A 19975-nucleotide genomic window follows, 5' to 3' on the forward strand; every position below is an offset into this window, starting at 1 on the left:
TATAGTAATGTGAAAGATGGAGAGAGGGGCAGAAAGAGAAGCAAAATTAGGAATGGGTGTATGTGTTAGTTGTCGTGGAAAGAAGTTAATAGGGACGGTTATGAAATGGGCTCAAAGTTCATGCACTGCTTCTTAACCACGACCACTTTAAATCACTGAACAGAACTACAATATGTTAAATTCTACTGGTGTATTCTTTTGTGGTTTTTGACATCACATTACTACACATTTTCCCACATTACAACAGCAACTACATTTCAAAAGTTCTTCAGTCGCTGTAAAACACTTTGAGACATTCGGTGGTCATGAGAAGTGCTGGATAAATACAGGTCTTTTTTTAAAATGATAGCTCTTTTTATGGCTGTCAGTGGTTTGCAATGACTTAACTGGGTGCTGAAATCTTTTAATATCGAATATATTTGAATAAAACTAAATGAGTAATGCAAATTAGAATCTAAAATCCCACTAAGTGAACAGTAATTCAACCCATCCTCCTCAAGCACATTGTTGTGCTCACCAGTTTGGGAAACTTTGTAATAGTCTCCTGAAGAAGGTCATGGTCCAGTCAGTTAAAGCATTTGGAGTAAAGCAGTTGACAAGTCTGTCCCTTTTATCACTGTGTCCCAGGGAAATGAACTGATAAGTAAATCATCATTTTTTTTCACAGAAGCACAGGTTTCAAAGCAATTTTACTCTCAGACATCTCATCCTAACCGCACCCTCTGCTGTGCATTTGGTGTCATTTTCACTAACGCTGATTGACCTGTCTGCTTAGTAACTTAACCTCTTTAGAAAGTAGACAATAGAGTCTGACAAACAAGTTAATCCTATTCGGAAATGCAACTATCATCATTGCCAAAGGATGTTTTCCCATAGAGCTAAAGCAGCATTGTCGTAGTAAATACAAAATCCATTTTTTATTCAGATAACATAAGCAACAAAAGAGATGAGAGCAACAACACAATGCGATCGATTTTTGTCTTCACTGCCTGCCCAGTAATTTGGCAGAGCAGATCATCCGCCCTTGCTAGAATCCATCCAATTTTCATTGACTTGATTACAATAGACTTATAATTGGGCAGAATCTAGAAAAAAAAACGTGATTCACCAAATTATCACCCAGGCAATTTCCTACAATATCAGTGCATTTCATGAATAATTTTCCCTTCCCTTCATAGGGTCCAAAACAACAACCGCTTTAAATTCACTAAATGCCAAACAAACCGCCTATCATATTAACACACAAATTTTCAACAATTTGAATAATTGCTCTAGTAGGATTCAAAGTCAGTGAGATTTTCAAAATCATCTTTTTGGATCCACTACATAATTTCAATTCCAACAGTAAAATTAACCTAAGTATTTTGGTCCTTTCAGAAAAAGAGCTGAATGAATCCCTGCCACAGAGTAGTAATAGATGCTGAACAAAAGATATGCAGACAAGGGCTGTGATCATGAATCCTAACCCAAATATCAAAATTCAATTGTTTCTCAGTCAATTGCTTAGCTATCAGACCACTGGTTGATCATCCCATTACAATGAATTGCAATTTAACAAGTGATGTCAAAACACATCCATGTATTAATATTGACGTAACTTTGTGCGTACAGTTACTGTTTCCTGACTGTTTCCTCAGACCTGGAGATGTTCGGATGATAACACACTGAGGTGGCGACTAACTAACAATACATTTTGAAGCACTGGAGGCTTTCCTAGTTTGTTATCTAAATGAACTTAACAACAAATGCTACATAGTGTTGAAAGTAACTCATTCTAAATCTACCAAAGTGGTTTAAAAGGAAATACTAAAGAAGAAAATTGAAGAACATGTGAAGCTTCCTACAGTTCCATGTGACTTTCAACCAAGTATTCTGAAATTGACTTTATCCTGATTTATGTCACTATAGCAACTAAAAAGATGCTTAAAAAAGAAACACAAAATGTTAAGCACTACGAATGCAACTACAATACTGCTCTGAGAATCTATTATCTCAAGTGTACCATGTTTTAAATAAAACAGCAGTCAATCTAGCCAGCAACAAGAAAAGCTTTAAGAGAATTTGGTTCATGAGACGTATAACACCCAATTGAACAGCTCCTCACATCGACTGTAAATACCGTGGAAATTGCCAGTCCAGAATTTCCTCATTATTGTCAGTCCAACAACATCATAAGAGACAATTGCACCGGGTTTTTCCAAAGTCATTTAATTATAAGTGACTTATACTGGTTTTACAGCAGAATTTTGTTACACACAAATTTCTTCAATAAGTGCGCCATTCCCATGTTACATCCACCAAAACCCCACTTAGCTCAGTAAAATAGCTCAGCCAAAACCACCCCCCAACACACACTCTAAAATAAAAGCAAAATACTGCGGATGCTGGAAATCTGAAACAAAAACAAGAAATGCCGGATTCACTCAGCAGGTCTGGCAGCATCTGTGGAAAGAGAAGCAGAGTTAACGTTTCGGGTCAGTGACCCTTCTTCGGAATACACTCTACCCACACCATGCAAAAGATTGGAGAACATGAAGTTCCTGCATTTAATTCTGTTCTAAACCAGCCTAAATTGACTCCCACAATTTTAGACACAGCAAGATACAAAGTCACTATTATGGTATTGTATGACGATTTTTTTGAGCAATTTATTTTATTCCAACCTCTACTTGGTGTATATTTTCTATATCTTCCAATGTTTTATTTATGGCAGGAGAATTTGTTACACTAAAAGAGGAAATCTTCCACAACTGCATTTTCTTAAACGTGCTGTTCTTAATGTGTAAAGATTATGGCTTCAAAATGTAGTTTTCATTACATCAATAACATAAAAATGGAATTAAAGAAGGATAACAGTGTATGTTCCTTATGACCCAGTTGTTTATACTGATTTCCACTTATTTCATAGTTCTGATGAAAGGTCACAGACCTGAAACATTAACTTTGCTTCTCTCTCCACAGATGCTGCCAGATTTGCTGAGTATTTCCATCACTTTTTGTTTTTATTTCAGATTTCCCACATCTACAGTATTTTGCTTTTATTTATCCATTTGTTTTATGTTGGTTTTACAAACTGGTGCATGTTGAGGAGATTTTAATGAAATTTCACTATAAATTATCATTGGGAAGATGAGCATAGAAATTAACGCTTAGTTCAGTATAATTTTGGCATGTATTGGATCAGGGAAATTCCGGCCCATCATGCAAGAAAGAAAGAAACCTCTTCTGCTTCTATAATGCATACAGAGAACAGAACCATTTCTCAGACAGGTGTCCAAAGTCAAAACATTAAAACAGTGGCAAACTGTGACTACATGCTTTAGATCAAACTAACTAAAGGTTACAGGGGGCTAAATTGGATAGCCTTTGAAAACAGGCGCAGACATTGTGATGCATGATTGCCCATGCCCATTTGTTGCAATGTAGGCAGCATGCTAATTTCATGCTGACTGCTCAATTAAATGATTTCAACATCCAGCCTGTGCTAACTGCAGTGTTGATTGGCTAGATGCTTCAGCAGGGGCCCATAATCGTGAGTGACTAGCACCAGTTAAAGCGAACCTGTACCTTTTGAAGGGGAGGTGCATTGCGACACGAGCAGGTGTTGGCAGTCATACAGGAAATGAATTTGAACTAGAAAACAGTGAAGAATGACACAACATGAGAGACAGCATACTCTAAAGTTTTCAGATGTTGCACTGGAGGAACTAGTGGGGGAGGAGAAAAAGAGAACAGATGTCCTGTAACTGCAGGGGGCCAGGAGGCCCTCTAGACACATGATGAAAAGGCAGTAGGAGCAGATAGCCACGATGTCAATGACAGGAGTCAGACCCCAAGGACTTGGGTGCAGTGCTATAACAAGTTCAATGAACTCACACGAGTGGTCAAGGTCAGTGAATGCATCTTCAAATACCAGATCCCACCAACTACATGACGAGCCTCAGCCACTGCTCAAATCACCATACTCCGATCACTCACCTACCAATCAGGAACAATCTTTTAATCAGGACTCATAACGAACATTCATAGGCTTCATCTCACCCTCACCACTTAGAACTGTTGTAAGCCTAACATCCACATCTCACAGCTTGCACACATTACCAAATAATCAACCATGACAGCCACATCACCCTGACACATTGCACCACACTCACTGACACACTTGCCTCTCTCTTGCAGAACAAGCAGGTGCACAACCAAAGTCAGCAGGACCTAAGTCAAGGGGTGCAGGTGTACCTGCATGTCCAAATCACCATGCAGGAGGTGGTGCTGGCCATTATTGGGAAGCCCATTACTGAGACTGGGGCCAGTAGTAGGGCCGAATCAACTGAAGGCGACAGTATTCTCGCACATAATCCTCCTTCTCATATCCCACTCACCTCACACTCGCTTCTGATTTTCAAGCAACAGATGATGTAAGCATGCACTTATTACATTCCCCCACTCCTTGCACTACAATTTTACCCCTGTGCCTTTTTCTTTTCAGATACCCAAGAGGGACAATCTGGCCAGGCAGTGGAGAAACACAAAGAAGATCATGATAATGAAGACACAGTATCGTCACCTGATTTCACACTTGCAGCCACCAGCTTGGATACTGACACTGCACATAACATAAAGAGTAGGTTAGAGGCAGGATCTGCACATGGTGAGACATTGGGCATGAGTGGGCTGTAGCGAGGGAAGGGGGTCAAGATAAAACAGGTACCTATTTGCTGGAGGGCAAGGTGGAACATGGGTTTTACTGCAGAGGATTCAGATGAGCACTTTAATGGGGCAGCCAACAGAAGAACAATGATGGATATGCACAAAAAAATGCTTGGTGCATTGGAAAGACTGCCAGAAAGAAAGTATGTAGTCATTGTCAAGGAGCATGGAGGAGTCCAGCACCAACTTGGCACAGAGCCTGGAGCCCATCCTTTCCAGCATGGAAGTGGTGACCAACTCTATTCGCACACATATGGACCCATCCATGACATAGCATCCGATGTGCCATGTCACAGCTTCCATTGCAGCAGAAGTAGCAGCCACCCAATGTTTGAGTGCTGCAGTGGAAGCTCAGACTGCTGTCATGCAATCTCAGCTTGCTGCTATGCAAGCTCAGACAGCTACCATCATGGCTATGAATTGTGCAAGGGGCTTCCAGGATACCACAGCACACCAGCAATATGCCCTTCAACAGATTACTAGTCTTCCTGCAGCAGTGGCTCCATGGAGCATGAACCTGTTGTCCTCTCTCAGGAAGACAGCATTTGTGCTCCCATACATTCAAACATACAAATTAGGAGCAGAAGTAGGCCATTCGATCCATCAAGCCTGCCCCATCATTCAATAAGATCATGGCTGATTTGTTTGTGTTTTGAATTCCACACTCTCATCTACCCCTGATAACCTTTGATTCCCTTGCCTAACAAGAATCTATCTACCGAATGGCCTACGGGGTTCCGAAGAAGGGTCACTGACCCAAAACGTTAACTCTGCTTCTCTTTCCACAGATGCTGCCAGACCTGCTGAGTGATTCCAGCATTTCTTGTTTTTGTTTAAGAATCTATCTACCTCCTCCTTAAAAATATTCAATTACGCTGCCTCCACCACCTTCTGAGGCAGAGAGTTCCAAACTCGCAGAACCCTCAGAGAAAAAAAAATCTCCTAATCTGTCCTAAGTGGGTGACTCCTAATTTTGAAACAATGCCCCCGAGTTCTGGACTCACCCACAAGAGGAAACATCCTTTTCACAACCACCTTGTCAAGACTGTTCAGGATCTTATAAACTTCAATCAAGTCTCCCCTCACTCTTCTAAACTCCAGTGAAAACAAGCCCAGTCTGTCCAAACTTTCCTCATAAGACAACCACATATCACTCGAGTAAACCTCCTCTGAACCACCTCCAATGCATTTACATCCTTCCTTAAATAAGGAGACAAAACTGCACGCAGTTTTCAAGATGTGGTCTCATCAATGCCCTGTATAGCTGAAGCAAAACATCCTTACTTTTATTTTCATTTCCTTTCGTAATAAAAGATAGCATTCCATTAGCCTTTATTACCTGTTGTACCTGCATACTAACTTTTTGTGACTCATGCACTAGAACACCTAGATCCCTCTGTACCTCAGAATTCTGCAGTCGTTCTCCGTTAAAGTAATACTCTGCTTTTTTATTCTTCCTGCCAAAGTGAACAACTTCACATTTTCCCACATTATACTCCATCTGCCAGATTTTTGCCCACTCACTCAACCTATCTACATCAGGCTGCAACCTCCTTATGTCCTCTTCACAACATACTTTCCTACCTATCTTTGTGTCATCTGCAAATTTAGCTACCGTGCCAACGCTCCCTTCATCTAAATCATTGATTTAAATTGTAAAAAGTTGAGGCACCAGCACAGACCCCTGCGGGACTCCACTCGTCCACATCCTGCCAATCAGAAAAGGACCCATTTATGCATACTCTTTGTTTTCTGCCAGCCAGCCAGCTAATCTTCTATCCATGTTAATATGATACCCCTTACACCATGAGCTCCTACTTTGCACAATAACTTTTTATGTGGCACCTTGTCAAATGCCATCTGGAAATCCAAGTACAGTACATCAACAGGCTTCCCTTTATCCACAGCACATGTCACTCCTTCAAATAACTCCAATAAATTGGTTAAACATGATTTCCCTTTCACAAAATCATGCTGACTATTCCTGATTATCTTGAGTTTTTCTAAGTGCCCAGCTACAACCTCCTTAATAATCGATTCTAACACCTTCCCTACAACAATCGTCAAGCTAACTGGCCTATAGTTACCTGTTTTCTGCCTCCCCCCGCCCCCACCACTTCTTGAATAGAGGGGTTATATTTTCTACTTGCCAGTTTGATGGAACCTTTGCAGAATCTAGCGCATTTTGAAAAATTAACACCAACACATCTGCTACCTCATTAGCCACCTCTTTTAAGAACCTAGGATGAAGTCCATCAGGGCCCAGGGACTTGTCAGCTCACAGCTCCATCAGTCATCCCTGCTACTCCTCTTGTGCCCTTGCTGTTGTCTGTCAGCCAACTAGAACAGACTGCTGCCGCTGATGTTGAGGTGATGCAGTCCACATCCAGGCCTTGTAGGCCCAGAACCTCTCGAGGTTATCCTCCAAGGTCATCTGCTGTCTCCCCCATTGAAAGACAGTAGCCATGCTGAGATAGCACTGTGTAGGAGCACGAGGACATGGAAAGGAAGACAGAAGACAGACGCTAAGGAAATGCACAAGGGTGATTAGTTCATGTTTGTTTGCAATGTGACATGATGTCATTTATAAATTTGGCTTGCTATGTTTATTTTGTGGTGGCTTTTATTTTAGCATTTGTGCTTAAGTGGACAGTGTCACGATCAGGGACAGAGGGAATGTAAGGTGTGGGATTATTACTGAATGGGAACTTGGGGTTGTATATACTGGTATTGCACTTGGATGAGTTCTTCATGGATGGTAGAAAGTAGCTGTTGACATTGCCTCCGCCCTTTCTTGTACTTCTCGGCCTCTTTCTTCTCCTCATGTCCCTCAGCTGTCATTTCGCTGGTACAAGGGCTGTTCCCTCATGATGGCCAGGCTATGCAACATGCAGATCGCCACAAATCTGTCACCTGCCCTGCCAAGTTCTGAAGTCTCCTCCAGAGCAGTCGAAGCAGTAGAAGCATTGGTTCAGCACACCAATGCTCTGCTGTATCACATTTTGTGTGGCAGTGTGGTTTTCATTGAATGCAGGCTGTACAAGTGCATGTGCGTAGTGCACTGGACTCATTAGCCATGTCACCAGCAATAACCCTGGTCATCCTTTGGTTTGCTGTTGTGGCTCAAATACCGATGGTACAGGAGACTGCCACAGAATGAAGGCATGACTGCTGCAAGGATAGTGTGCATTGACCTGCATGATTCGTTGTCTATGCTCATACATCAGCTGCACTTTGGTGGGCGGAATCCCATTTGTTTCCAGTATTTGGCAGAGTTGACATTTGGCATCGGCAAAGTGAAGTGCATGAAGCACGATGGGGAAACCTAAAATCCTAGCAAAGTCACGTGCTCTCTTTGCCTGCTGATCTCTGGAAAGAGAGATTGAAATGGATATGAGATCCTTTCCCTGTTCTGATGTTGCAGGTGCAGCTGCAACAAGAAACAGATTTCAGTGAGGACATACTTCTTGGAGTGCAAATTTTTCGCACATTGTTCCTCAATGAAATTCAGGTAGGAGAATTGTTCCCTGGGTTGATATGACCTCCTGCTGAAAGCCTTTCACCCCTACTCCTGCTCCCTCTTCCAGCAGTTTATCCTGCTGTGTATGAACTCTGCTCATTCTCCAAATCATGCTGTATTCCAAGAGGGAGGCCTACCAGTGCACCAATGTATGGGAGCAACTGGCTTGTGCAGAAGCCTTGCAGTCAGCAAAAAGTCCTTCAGCACCTGCCATACCACTACCTGTAGACTTCTGCAACTTGAAACAACTATAGAAAGCATCAAACACTTTGACAAATGCAACAAGAGACAGTAGAAAGTAGTTGATGATCCCTATAAAGAGCGCTGGTAGGGGTGGTCCTTCCATCTGCTGAACGCGTGTTCAGCTGTGCAAGTTTAAGAGAGGGTGGATGCTGGAGCGCTGTGCTCCAAAATGGCATCAAGGGAGCCAAATGAGTATTGCATGTTGATCAATGTCATGATCTACTTGCTCTGCATACTTCTGGCAGCCATTCACTGCGCACACTGACACCCTCACCACTATGGCATCCAGCACAAATTGCCCCAAAAGTGTGCATACGAACTGTGGGTGCCATTTTGGCATATTAAGGGCACTTGTAATACTCAAAATACAGATGCAAGTGAGCCTAATTTCTTGCCCACATTCTCTTACTTGAAATTTTTGGATCTGTACAAAATCAGATTTCAGCAAAGACATTAGCACTTTTTAAGCTGAGAATGAATACCTGAGACTGTTGGATGATCCAAATGGTAGAATGCTTCAGGATTCTAACCTTTCACTGCTCACATCCAACAAAACAAAAATGAAACCATTTGGAAAAAGAAAAATCAGTGATAAAGTCCCTAGTAGTGCCATGTGACTATTGATCTGTTCTAGGTGCTGGAATCATTCAAAATTTTCAGTTTTTCTTCAAAAGAGAAAGGAAGTTAGAAGGTACCTTCAACTCCATTCAAATTGATCCTTAAGTCCCACCTAAATAGTTGCCAATCTTTAGCTGTACAGGAACTTGTGTAGAGGCAGTTTAATGAGCTTGTTGAGAGGAAAGTTCTTACATCAGGGTCCTGACTGACTGGATCTCTTTAATGGTGATAGTAATAAAGGAAAATGATAAAGTGAACTGATGCATTGATCCAAAGCAACTTAACAAAGCCCTCAGTTGTAAGCAATGCCTACTCTGAACCATAGATGACGTTCTGCCTGAAATAATGAAACCAAAACCATTCACAGTTTCAGGTGCACCAATAGTTTTGACATAATAATAAAAGCAAAATACTGCAGATGCTGGAATTCTGAAATAGTTTTGACATATTTTGTTCGATGAAGAATTGAGACTTCTAAAACCATTTGGAAGATTCAGATAATTGCGCATGTCTTTCAGGAGTCACTGTTGTGGCAGACGATATTTTAATCCATAGTACAGAGGAACAGAGCCTTGCTCGGAAATTGAAAGCACTGCCAAAGATAAACCAACAAAAAGCTTTCAAATCAAACAAGGACAAAATGGAACTCAAAAAATGAAAAGTGAAATGTTTGAATCAACCACTCTGAAGATGAACAAAAAATAGGTCCTTCTAAGGGAAGCAGTTCTTAAGATCAGCGGCTTCCTTATAAATCTTGCACAATCACACAACACATCTTTCACAATTTTGGTGGCCAAGTGACAGTCATGAAGAAAAGCTCAACTTTAATCTTTTTAATTTAACATATAATTTATATTTAAGATATAATCTGAGACCCTCAACAAAGTTACCAATTTGCAATTATTCCTGGCTTTCTGCTATTTTGTAAACACATGCAGTGTATCGAATTTGATTGAAACGGTTTTACCCTTTAACCAACAATGACACAGCAAAGTTAGGCAAAACCATCCAGTGAATATCAATCATCCTGCCGCAACAATGTGACTGCAACACTGCAACTTAAAACAAGAAACAATGGAATGGCTCAGAAACTTTAAAAATCCATACAAAATATTTCAATGGTGAATTTATAAAAGGCTCTACCTGCTCTTCCACTGTAACTTTAGCAGAAGAGCTACAGAAAAACAGCGTGAGAGATGTTAATGCCATTTTTCCCCAGTTTTTGTAACACGCCCAACAAATTTGTACTGAATGATTAAGAGAATCCCGTAGAAATTCACCATAGAGACCAATCTGTACTTACAAACACCATAAAAAGTGGCCATATGTCTAGAAGAGTCAAATATTGTACAACAACAATTTGGACTCTGTACCAACTCACTTCAACCAGTTTCCATTGACAGATCTGCAATATGCTTAAAACCATTCACCCCTTTCTGCACTGTAGGTAGTGCATTGCCTTTTACTGAGCTATCTCTCACAGTAGGCAGCTCGGGTTGCCCATCATGCAATCCATACCTATATGATTATTGAAAATACCATATTATCAGGCCATATTCCTTAGGCTAAAAGAACAAGTTCTAATTTATTCATAAGATTTAAGATTAAGATTTTGAGGAAGTAAAATGATACAGTCAGGTACTGACAGGATGAAGACTTATACAGACAGAAAAAGATTATATCAGTTTACAAGAGTAAAATATATTTTACACAGCCGTTTAAAGAGAAAGGCTGTGGACCATATTGAATTTGATGATTGCTAAGGATATTAATATATAGGTTATATAATAACCTCGATTTCCTCCATGGAGTTCAGCTATCACCTTTAGACACAACTGAACCTGAACAGCAGAATACAAGACTAGCTGTCATATATATTTATCCAACATTAGACCTGCGGTTTGAAGAATGTCAATCAAGCCAGTTGAAGGGAAATGTGAAAAGTTGCCATTTATATTTGGCCCATGCCTCATATATCAAAAGGTTCATCAAAAAAAAGAAAGGGTTTTTTCATGTAGTCGAGGGAGGCAAAACTGAACCATGCCATCAAGTAAGAACTGAAATTAATCTTTGGGGCCACAAAAATTGGCCCAATTTTATTTATTTATTTGTTAGCAAGTAGCAAAACCTGTTTTAGTAAATGGGTCTACATTTGGCTTGAAGTGCTATGTTACTGTAAAAAGCAAGGACTTTCAGAGAAGTTGCTGAAAAAATTCAAATGACCTTCATCCATGCCTTTAGGACCCCCAACCACAACTATTGCAAAGCTCTTCTGTTTGGCCTGCCATCTGCCACCCTGCATAAACTTGAGCTCATCCAAAACTCTGTTTCCTCACTTACATCAAGTTCCATTTACCCATCAGCCCTGTGCTTGCTGCCCTACATTGTCTCAATTTTAAAATTCTAATCCTTGTGTTTAAATCCATCCATGGCCTCGCCCCTCTCTATCTCTGTAATCTCCTGCAGCTCTACAACCTCTGAGATATCTGCGCTCCTCCAATTCTGGCCTCTTACGCATCCCTGATTTTTAATGGTCCACCGTTAGTTGGCATGCCCCTTCCGAAACCTCTCGACCTCTTGCTCTCTCCTCTTTTAAGGTGCTCTGTAATACCTACCTCTTTGACAAACTTTTGCACACCTGTCCTAATACCTTCTTATGTGGCCCGATGTCAAATGTTGTCTGATGAAACTCCTTTGAAGCACAATGGGATGTTTTAATACATTTAAAGGTGCTGTATAAATGCAAGTTGTTGTTGTAATGGGTTTTGTAAAGAATATCACAGAAATATACTGAAAGCCATGATTGTCAATCTATTTATATTTTGCTCGGGGAAGGAAAGACATTTTCATGCTTAACAAGTATGTGGGCGGGTGGAAGGTGGGGGTCTGGAGGAAAGATGTCCTCTGTTCATTAGCTGCAGAAAAATCAGAAATGCTTTTACAATTTTGCTACATCTGGCCCACAGAATAAATCATCCCCGCATGGTGTGCAACACAATGATGTATCAGAAATCTGCCATGTCCTGAATATTCAGCACCAACCTCCTAACAGAACAACAGAATACAAATCTTGCTTTATGTAGTGCATTCACTTACTGGTATATGTAAGCTCGAATCCAGGGTCAGTCCCTGTTCCATTTGTATTAAACTCTAGCCACATATGGTTTGATGTACTGTTTAAGACAATTCCCAGCAATTCAGCTTCAGTGAAAACCCCAAGGCGACGAAAGGTGCTGTCTTTTCCGTCATACACCTAAAATGAGAGAACACAGAAATTTTCAAAAGCATTATAGGACATAGAATCTGTAGAAAGAAACATAGAAGATGGGAGCAGGAGTAGGCCATTTGGCCCTTCGAGGCTGCTCTGCCATTCATTATGATCATGGCTGATCATCCAACTCAGTAACCTGTTCCCACTTTCCCCCCATATCGTTTGATCCCTTTAGCCTCAAGAGCTATATCTAACTCCTTCTTGAAAACATACAATGTTTTAGCCTCAACTGCTTTCTGTGGTAGCGAATTCCACAGGCTCACCACTCTCTGGGTGAAGAAATTTCTCCTCATCTCAGTCCTGATAGATTTACCCCGTATCCTTAGACTATAACTCCTGGTTCTGGACTCCACCATCATCGGGCACATCCAAGAAAGAACTGTAACTTATGGTTGAGACTTGTGTAGGCTATCATAAATGCTTAAGCTTGACTAAAAATCTGGCCATCATGTTTTGAGACATTGGGAGCAGGCTGATGGGAAATAATTTGTTTTCCTTAAGGTTGCTGAACTGTGGGATGTTTTGTGAAATAATTTTCTCACATGGAAGCCAGACATTGCTATCAAAAGAGAACAAAGAGTTTTTAAAAAGACTGTTAAACACACCTTAAAGGTTTGGAAAACCAGATGTGTGTCAGTCAGTGTCCCCATAAATTGATAAGTACAACTAATTACTACCCAATAAACAAAGAACTCAGGCTTCATATCTGGAAAATTGACAACTCAGTTGTGCTGAATCACGTTTAGCCGAAGAACATTGGAAGGTGAAGATTCACCCCCAATGCAGCACATGCTGATTGAACTTTAACTGTATAAAAGACAGTAACTTTTGAATTCCGATACTGCCGTCGAGAGAGAGAGAGGTGATTTGGTCAATCACCAAAGACTACAATCAATGCAAAACTGACCAGTTACGGGTGATTTTTAGGGTAACTCCATATCTATCACTTGACTAACAGTGTATTAAATGTATCGCAGTGCAAGAAAGTAGTAAGGTTTTTCAGGGGTTAACTGAAGCTTTTCAGTGTGATCTCATTATTTTGTAATTCTTGGAATTTTCCAAAAACCTGTGAAGACTAAGAAAAGTCTTACATAGCCTCTGATTGACTTCAGACATATCCATATATAAGCTAATTGTTGGTTCATGCTGCTCAAACTCCAAATCTTCATTTCATGTGAAGAATGTTGAAATACGAAAATAATTGGGGATAATTTCAACTTTTGACCAAAGTGTAAATTGGGCAATATAGGATCAATCACCCATTATACATCCCCCCCAATCTCCACTTCCATTAAAGTTAAAATTATATAAAGGAGGGAGAAACTTCTTTCAGCACAAAGGCTATGAAGCTGAATTTAGGTGTGTTAACAGTGTGGATACCAATGAAAAACTAACAACAGTTTTATGCCATGATGCCCATTTTATATTCAGTGGTGCCACTTCAGTTTTTGGCCAATTTTGGATTAATTTTACTTCTGGCTGAGTGGCATTTTCCAACAAAGCAGCAGGGAAGAATGAGTCCTCATGAATGGTGATGTTGTCAGTGAAAATAAGGAAATGGCAGACATGCTGAATAATTACTTTGCATCAGCATTTACAGTAGAGGAAGAGGTTTGCATGCCAGACATCCCAAGGAAATTATTATTGAATCAGGGCCAGGGACTGAACAAATTAATGTAAGCCAAATAACAGTAATGTAGAAATTAATGTTACTAAAGAGCGATAAATCCCCAGGACCAGATGGTTTCCATCCCAAGGTTTTAAAAGTAGTAGGTGAGAACATTGCAGTTCCTTTAGATTAGAAAATTGCACATGCCACTCCATTATTTAAGAACAATGGCAGAGGAAAACCAAAAAATTATAAGCCAATAAGCCTCACATCTATTGTCAGGAAATTGCTCGAGTCTACAATTAAGACAAGGTGAGCACCACCTTGAAAATTTTCAGCTGCTGAGAGAGCCAGCATGGATTCATAGCCTTGCTTGACAGGATAGATGCGGAGAAAATGTTTCCCAGCTGGGGAGTCTAGAATACGGGTTCACGGTCTCAGAATAAAGGGTAGGCCATTTAGGACTGAGGTGAGGAGAAATGTCTTCACTCAAAGGGTTGTGAATCTTTGGAATTCTCTATCCAAAAGAGCTGTAGATGCTCAATCATTGAGTATATTCAAGACAGAGATCAATAGATTTTTGGGTACTAAGGGAATTAAGGGATATGGGGATAGCTTGGGAATGTGGAGTTGAGATAGATCATCCATGATCTTATTGAATTGTGGAGCAGGCTCGAAGGACCAAATGGCCTACTCTAGCTCCTACGTCTTATGTTCATATGTGCCTGACAAATCATGGATCATGAGAACAAGGGTGTTCTTTGTCCCTCACGGATTTGTGAAAGTGGGAGTGCTTCCTGATCTCACTCCTAAATAGGCTAGCCCCATTTTTCTTAATTGTACCCCTTTAAGTTAGATTACTCTACCAGAGAAAATAATTTCTCTCAATCTACCCGATCAAATCTTTTTATCATTTTAAATACCTATTAGATCACCCCTCAACTTTCCAATCTCAAAGGAATACAGATCATGTTTCTGCAACTTCTCTTCAGCCCTAGCATCATTCTGGTGAATTTGTACTGCACTTCAAGGCCAATATGACTTTCCTGAGGTACAGTGTGAAAAACTGAATGCAGTATTCCAGGTTGACTCTGACCAAGGCTCTGGCTCTGTATCGCTGGAGATAAAAGACAACATGCCATTAGGCTTTAATGATGGTTATAAATAGGGCAATCGGTTCTTTTCAATCAGCAGAAAATAAAGCAGGAAACAGCAATCACGTCACTGAGTCTCCCCATTAGCGTTATACTACACTTTTGATATTAGCATGATCAAAGTCTTCACAAGGCATGAACAAAACTGCAGTGTTCAGCCTATACCAGAAACTTTTTATCCTTGTCAATGACTCCATGCCCCTCCCAATCACTGAGAATGAACCCAACAGTTTCACAGCTTCCACATCTTATATAAATTTGAACTAATCTTCTGCCTCCATACCTCTCCAATTCAAAAAAAGGTTTACTTCTACCTCCACAATAGGGGCCACAGAAGGAGCATTCAAGTTGTGGTCCCTGTCAGGCTTTGTCTAGCCTGTGAATTCTTCTACAATGTTACACCCAACTTTCTGCCACCTAGATTTCTCCAGAGCCTGCATGGAACAGTGGCGAGGGAAGGTGTAGCCACACAACAATATTCTTCCCTGTCTCTAGCTCAGCCAATTTGCCACTAAAAGCCCTTATCCATCTTTTTGTCACTTCCAGACTGAATTATTACAATGTGTTCCAGGCCAGTTTCCAATACTCTGACCTTTGTAAGCTACAGCTTATTCAGAATTCTACTCTGGCGTCTGCTCGTATCCTTACTGATCTGCAGTGACTTCCAGTGCTCCAATGCCTCAAATTTCAAAATCTTATCCTCATTTTTAAATCTTCCCATAGCCTGGCTCCTCCCACATCCTTAAAATCATCTCCAGCAAAACAATATCCCCCCCTCCCTAGCCAACACCACTTCTTTTCAGACTCTGACCTCTTTTTCAGCTCCCCCATTACTTTGCGTCACCCTCGGCAGTTGTTTCTTCAGTCACCTCAGCCCCATGTTCTGGAATTCCCTCCATAAACCCTTTGCCTCATCAACTCCCTCACCTTTTCAGACCTTCATTAAAACCCAAACTTTTAATCAACCTTCCCAATGTCTCCTTCTTTGGCTCTGCATCCATTTTTTTCCCCATTACATCTCTGTTTAGTACTTTGGAATATCTTTATACATTAAAGGCTCTTTACAAATGCAAGTTGCTGTTTGTAGATTCAATTTAATAAAAAAAGAACGTGAACATAAGGACCACTGCTTTTCTTGATGCATATTAATGACTTAGACTTGGGTGTACAGGGCACAATTTCAAAATTTGCAGATGACACGAATCTTTGAAGTATTGTGAACTGTGAGGAGGATAGTGATAGACTTCAAGTGGACATAGATAGGCTGGTGGAATGGGCAAACATATGGTAGATGACATTTAATGTAGAGAACTATAAAATGATACTTTTGGAGAGGAGAAACAAGGAGAGGTAATATATAAAATAAAGGATACAATTCTAAAGGGGATGCAGAAGCAGAGAGACCTGAAGGTATATGTGCACAAATCAATGAAGGTAGCAGGGCAGGTTGAGAAAGCAACTAATAAGGCATACAGGATCCTGGGCTTTAGAAATAGAGGTTTACAGTACAAAAGCAAGGAACTTATGATGAACCTGTACAAAACACTGGTTCGGACTCAAATGGAGTATTGTGCCCAATTCTGGGCATCACACTTCAGGAATGATGTGAAAGCGTTAGAGAGGCTGCAGAAAAGTTTCACAAGAATGACTTCAGGGATGAAGAAATTCATTTACATGGACAGATTGGAGAAGCTGTGGCTGGTCTCCTTGGAGAACAGAAGATTGTGGAGATTTGATAGATGTTTTCAAAATCATGAGGGGTCTAGACAGACTAGATGGGGAAAAACTGTTCCATTGGCGGAAGCATCAAGAACCAGAGGGCACTAATTTAAGGTGATTGGCAAAAGAACCAAAGGCGACATCAGGAAAAACTTTGTTTACGCAGCAGGTGGTTAGGAAATGGAATGCACTGCCTGAGAGTATGGTGGAGGCAGATTCAATTGTGACTTTCAAAAGGGAATTGGATAATTATTTGAAGAGAAAAAATATGTAGGGCTCTAGGGAAAAGGCAGGGGAGTGGGACTAGCTGAGTTGCTCTTGCAGAGAGCTGGCATGGACACGATGGGTCAATTGGCCTCCTTCTGTACTGTACATGTTCTATGATTTGATGATATTTTACCCTTGACAAATAAGTAGCTCAAGTACAAGAGATCTATGGCTTTGATCAGACACAAAAGTAAAATAACTTTTCTTTAAGAAAAGGTGCACTAAAATTCAATAGTGTTACATATTATTCACTCAATTCTAAAAGAAAACCTTCTTTGCCGACTTCAGATCCACACTTTGTAGTAGGCGTCATTAGCTTGTGACCAGGAGTGAAAACCCTGATTGATGTTTTCCATCCCTGGCCCAGAATAGCTCCAAGTGCCATCTCGCTTGAGATCAATTAAGAGTACAGATGGCAAATTGGACCAATGACCTTGCTGTTCTGCTAGGGTCTCGACTACGCTACAGTTTGCATTTACCCACCGAGTAATCATGAAAACTCTCAGTGTCTAATATACTCCCTGTTATAAGCTAAAAACAAATGCCATTGTCAGTGTGCTAACTTGACAGAATTTATGGTGATGTTGAACATAAAATCCTCAAACAAAAAAATACATTCAAACAAATGTAAGAAACTATCAAATAGCACTACTTTACTTTCTAAAACAAAACGTAGTGGAGTTGCCAATGTCAGATGCAGAGAGGCACCTAACAGACAGGAGATCAATGTTAACAGGTTGTGCAATGAGATGACATTTTACGTCAGTCTTTGCCACATGGAAGTTTAAGTGGTTACTCAAGAAGCTAGATAATTGGGAAGTAGATAGTGAAGGTTCCACTGCATCAGGGATCGCAAGAACTGTAGATTGAGCAAGTACGTTCTAAGGAACTGTCATTACCACCACAACAAGGATGTGACTTACTTCAGGTTTAAAAGAAGTCTGTGCAAGTCAACTGTACCTAGCAGTTTGTGTATGACACTATAGCATGATATGTAAAACTATTATTAGGCTTGTATCTTATTCAGATCTGACCCTTGAAGATTCATTTAATTGTTGATGTATGTCTTGCATCTTGATTAACAATATTACTTATAACTTTTTTTGCCACACTCAATTAATGAGGAAAGTTGAAATTAAAAGCGATGGCAGGGTCCAATTTTGATAGGTGAGGCCCAGTTATATATGCCTAACCAAACCAGAGTGTTACCATGGCAATAGTCCCTTCCTGTGCAACTCCAGCACCAAACTTGCAAGCTATCTGAGGCTCGAGGCTCTTTGAATTACACTGATCGATAAATTCAAACCGCAAACTTTCCGATGGGACATTCTCCCTCACATTGCCACAGTAACTTGAAAAAAGAAAATCAGGTGAGCTGAATATCAGGATCTTTCTGCAGGAGTAAAACCGTCAAGTTGCCTCAGTTAAGGGGTGGGGTGGGGGGGGGGGGTAAGTTGAGAAAATAGATTAAGTCACTGATGCATTACCAACAGTTAAAGTTAAATAAATATACTTAAAAATATAAATACCGCTACCTTTCTGCCATGAGGTCTGTGTAGGATTCCAGCTGTGCAGTGTCTCATTTGCCTCACATGGCAAGCTGCCTCTGGTAGTCAACAGTTGAGCACCAAAAAACAGGACAACAATCTTTGTGAAGCAACAATCTGCAGTGAGACTGCTGTGACCAGCCCATTTGCAGAGTTCAACAGGAAGAATGTGTGTAACAATTGCAAATATATTCGCAAATCTGACAAAGAAATGAAAAGAAATGCAATAGATCCATTCCCATTAGTGACTGGCACAAGAATTTGACCAACATCTTTTTTTAAATTCATTTATGGGATGTGGGTGTTGCTGCCTGGGCCAGCATTTATTGTCCATCACTAATTGCCCTTGAGAAGTTGGTGGTGAGCTGCCTTCTTGAACCGCTACAGTCCACATGAGGTAGGTACACCCACAGTGCTGTTAGGAAGGGAGTTCCAGGATTTTGACCCAGTGACAGTGAAGGAACAACAATATAGTTCCAAGTCAGGATGGTGTGTGACTTGGAGGGGAACTTGTAGGTGATGTTGTTCCCATGCATTTGCTGCCCTTGTCCTTCTACGTGGTAGAGATTGTGGGTTTGGAAGGTGCTGTCTAAGGAGTCTTGGTGCATTGCTGCAGTGCATCTTGTAGATGGTACACACTGCTGCCACTGTGCATCGATGGTGGAGGGAGTGAATGCTTGTGGATGAGGTGCCAATCAAGCGGGCTGCTTTGCCCTGCATGCTGTTGATCTTCTTGAGTATTGTTGGAGCTGCACCCATCCAGGCAAGTGGAGAGTATTCTCTCACACTCCTGACTTGTGCTTTGTAGATGGTGGACAGGCTTTAGGGATTCAGGTGGTGAGTTACTCGCTGCAGAATTCCTAGCCTCTGACCTGCTCGTGTAGCCACGGTATTTAAATGGCTACTCCAGTTCAGTTTCTGGTCAATGGTAGCCCCTAGGATGTTGATAGTGTGGGATTCAGCGATCATAATGCCATTGAATGTCAAACGGAGATGGTTAGATTCTCTCTTGTTGGAGATGGTCATTGCCTGGCACTTGTGTGGCACGAATGTTACTTGCCACTTATCAGCCCAAGCCTGGATATTTTACATGTCTTGCTGCATTTCTACATGGACTGCTTCAGTATCTGAGGAGTTGCGAATGGTGCTGAACATTGTGCAATCATCAGCGAACATCCCCAGTTCTGACCTTATGATTGAAGGAAGATCAATTGATGAAGCAGCTGAAGATGGTTGGGCCTAGGACACTACTCTGAGGAACTCCTGCAGTGATGTCCTGGAGCTCAGATGATTGACCTCCAACAATCACAACCATCTACC

General features: G+C 40.9%; 1 protein-coding gene across 3 annotated transcripts in view; it reads right to left on the bottom strand.

Annotated features, from left to right (window-relative positions):
- LOC137355859 (CUB and sushi domain-containing protein 1-like) overlaps positions 1 to 19975 on the bottom strand; it is a 1186508-nt gene that overhangs the window by 680653 nt on the left and 485880 nt on the right. For all 3 annotated transcript variants that reach the window (XM_068021465.1, XM_068021474.1, XM_068021456.1), the window contains exon 18: positions 12185 to 12341. In XM_068021465.1, coding sequence (XP_067877566.1) covers positions 12185 to 12341 — 157 coding nt within the window. The remainder of the gene's footprint in view (positions 1 to 12184; positions 12342 to 19975) is intronic.

Source organism: Heterodontus francisci, chromosome 3, assembly GCF_036365525.1.
Source record: "Heterodontus francisci isolate sHetFra1 chromosome 3, sHetFra1.hap1, whole genome shotgun sequence".
NCBI lineage: Eukaryota > Metazoa > Chordata > Chondrichthyes > Heterodontiformes > Heterodontidae > Heterodontus > Heterodontus francisci.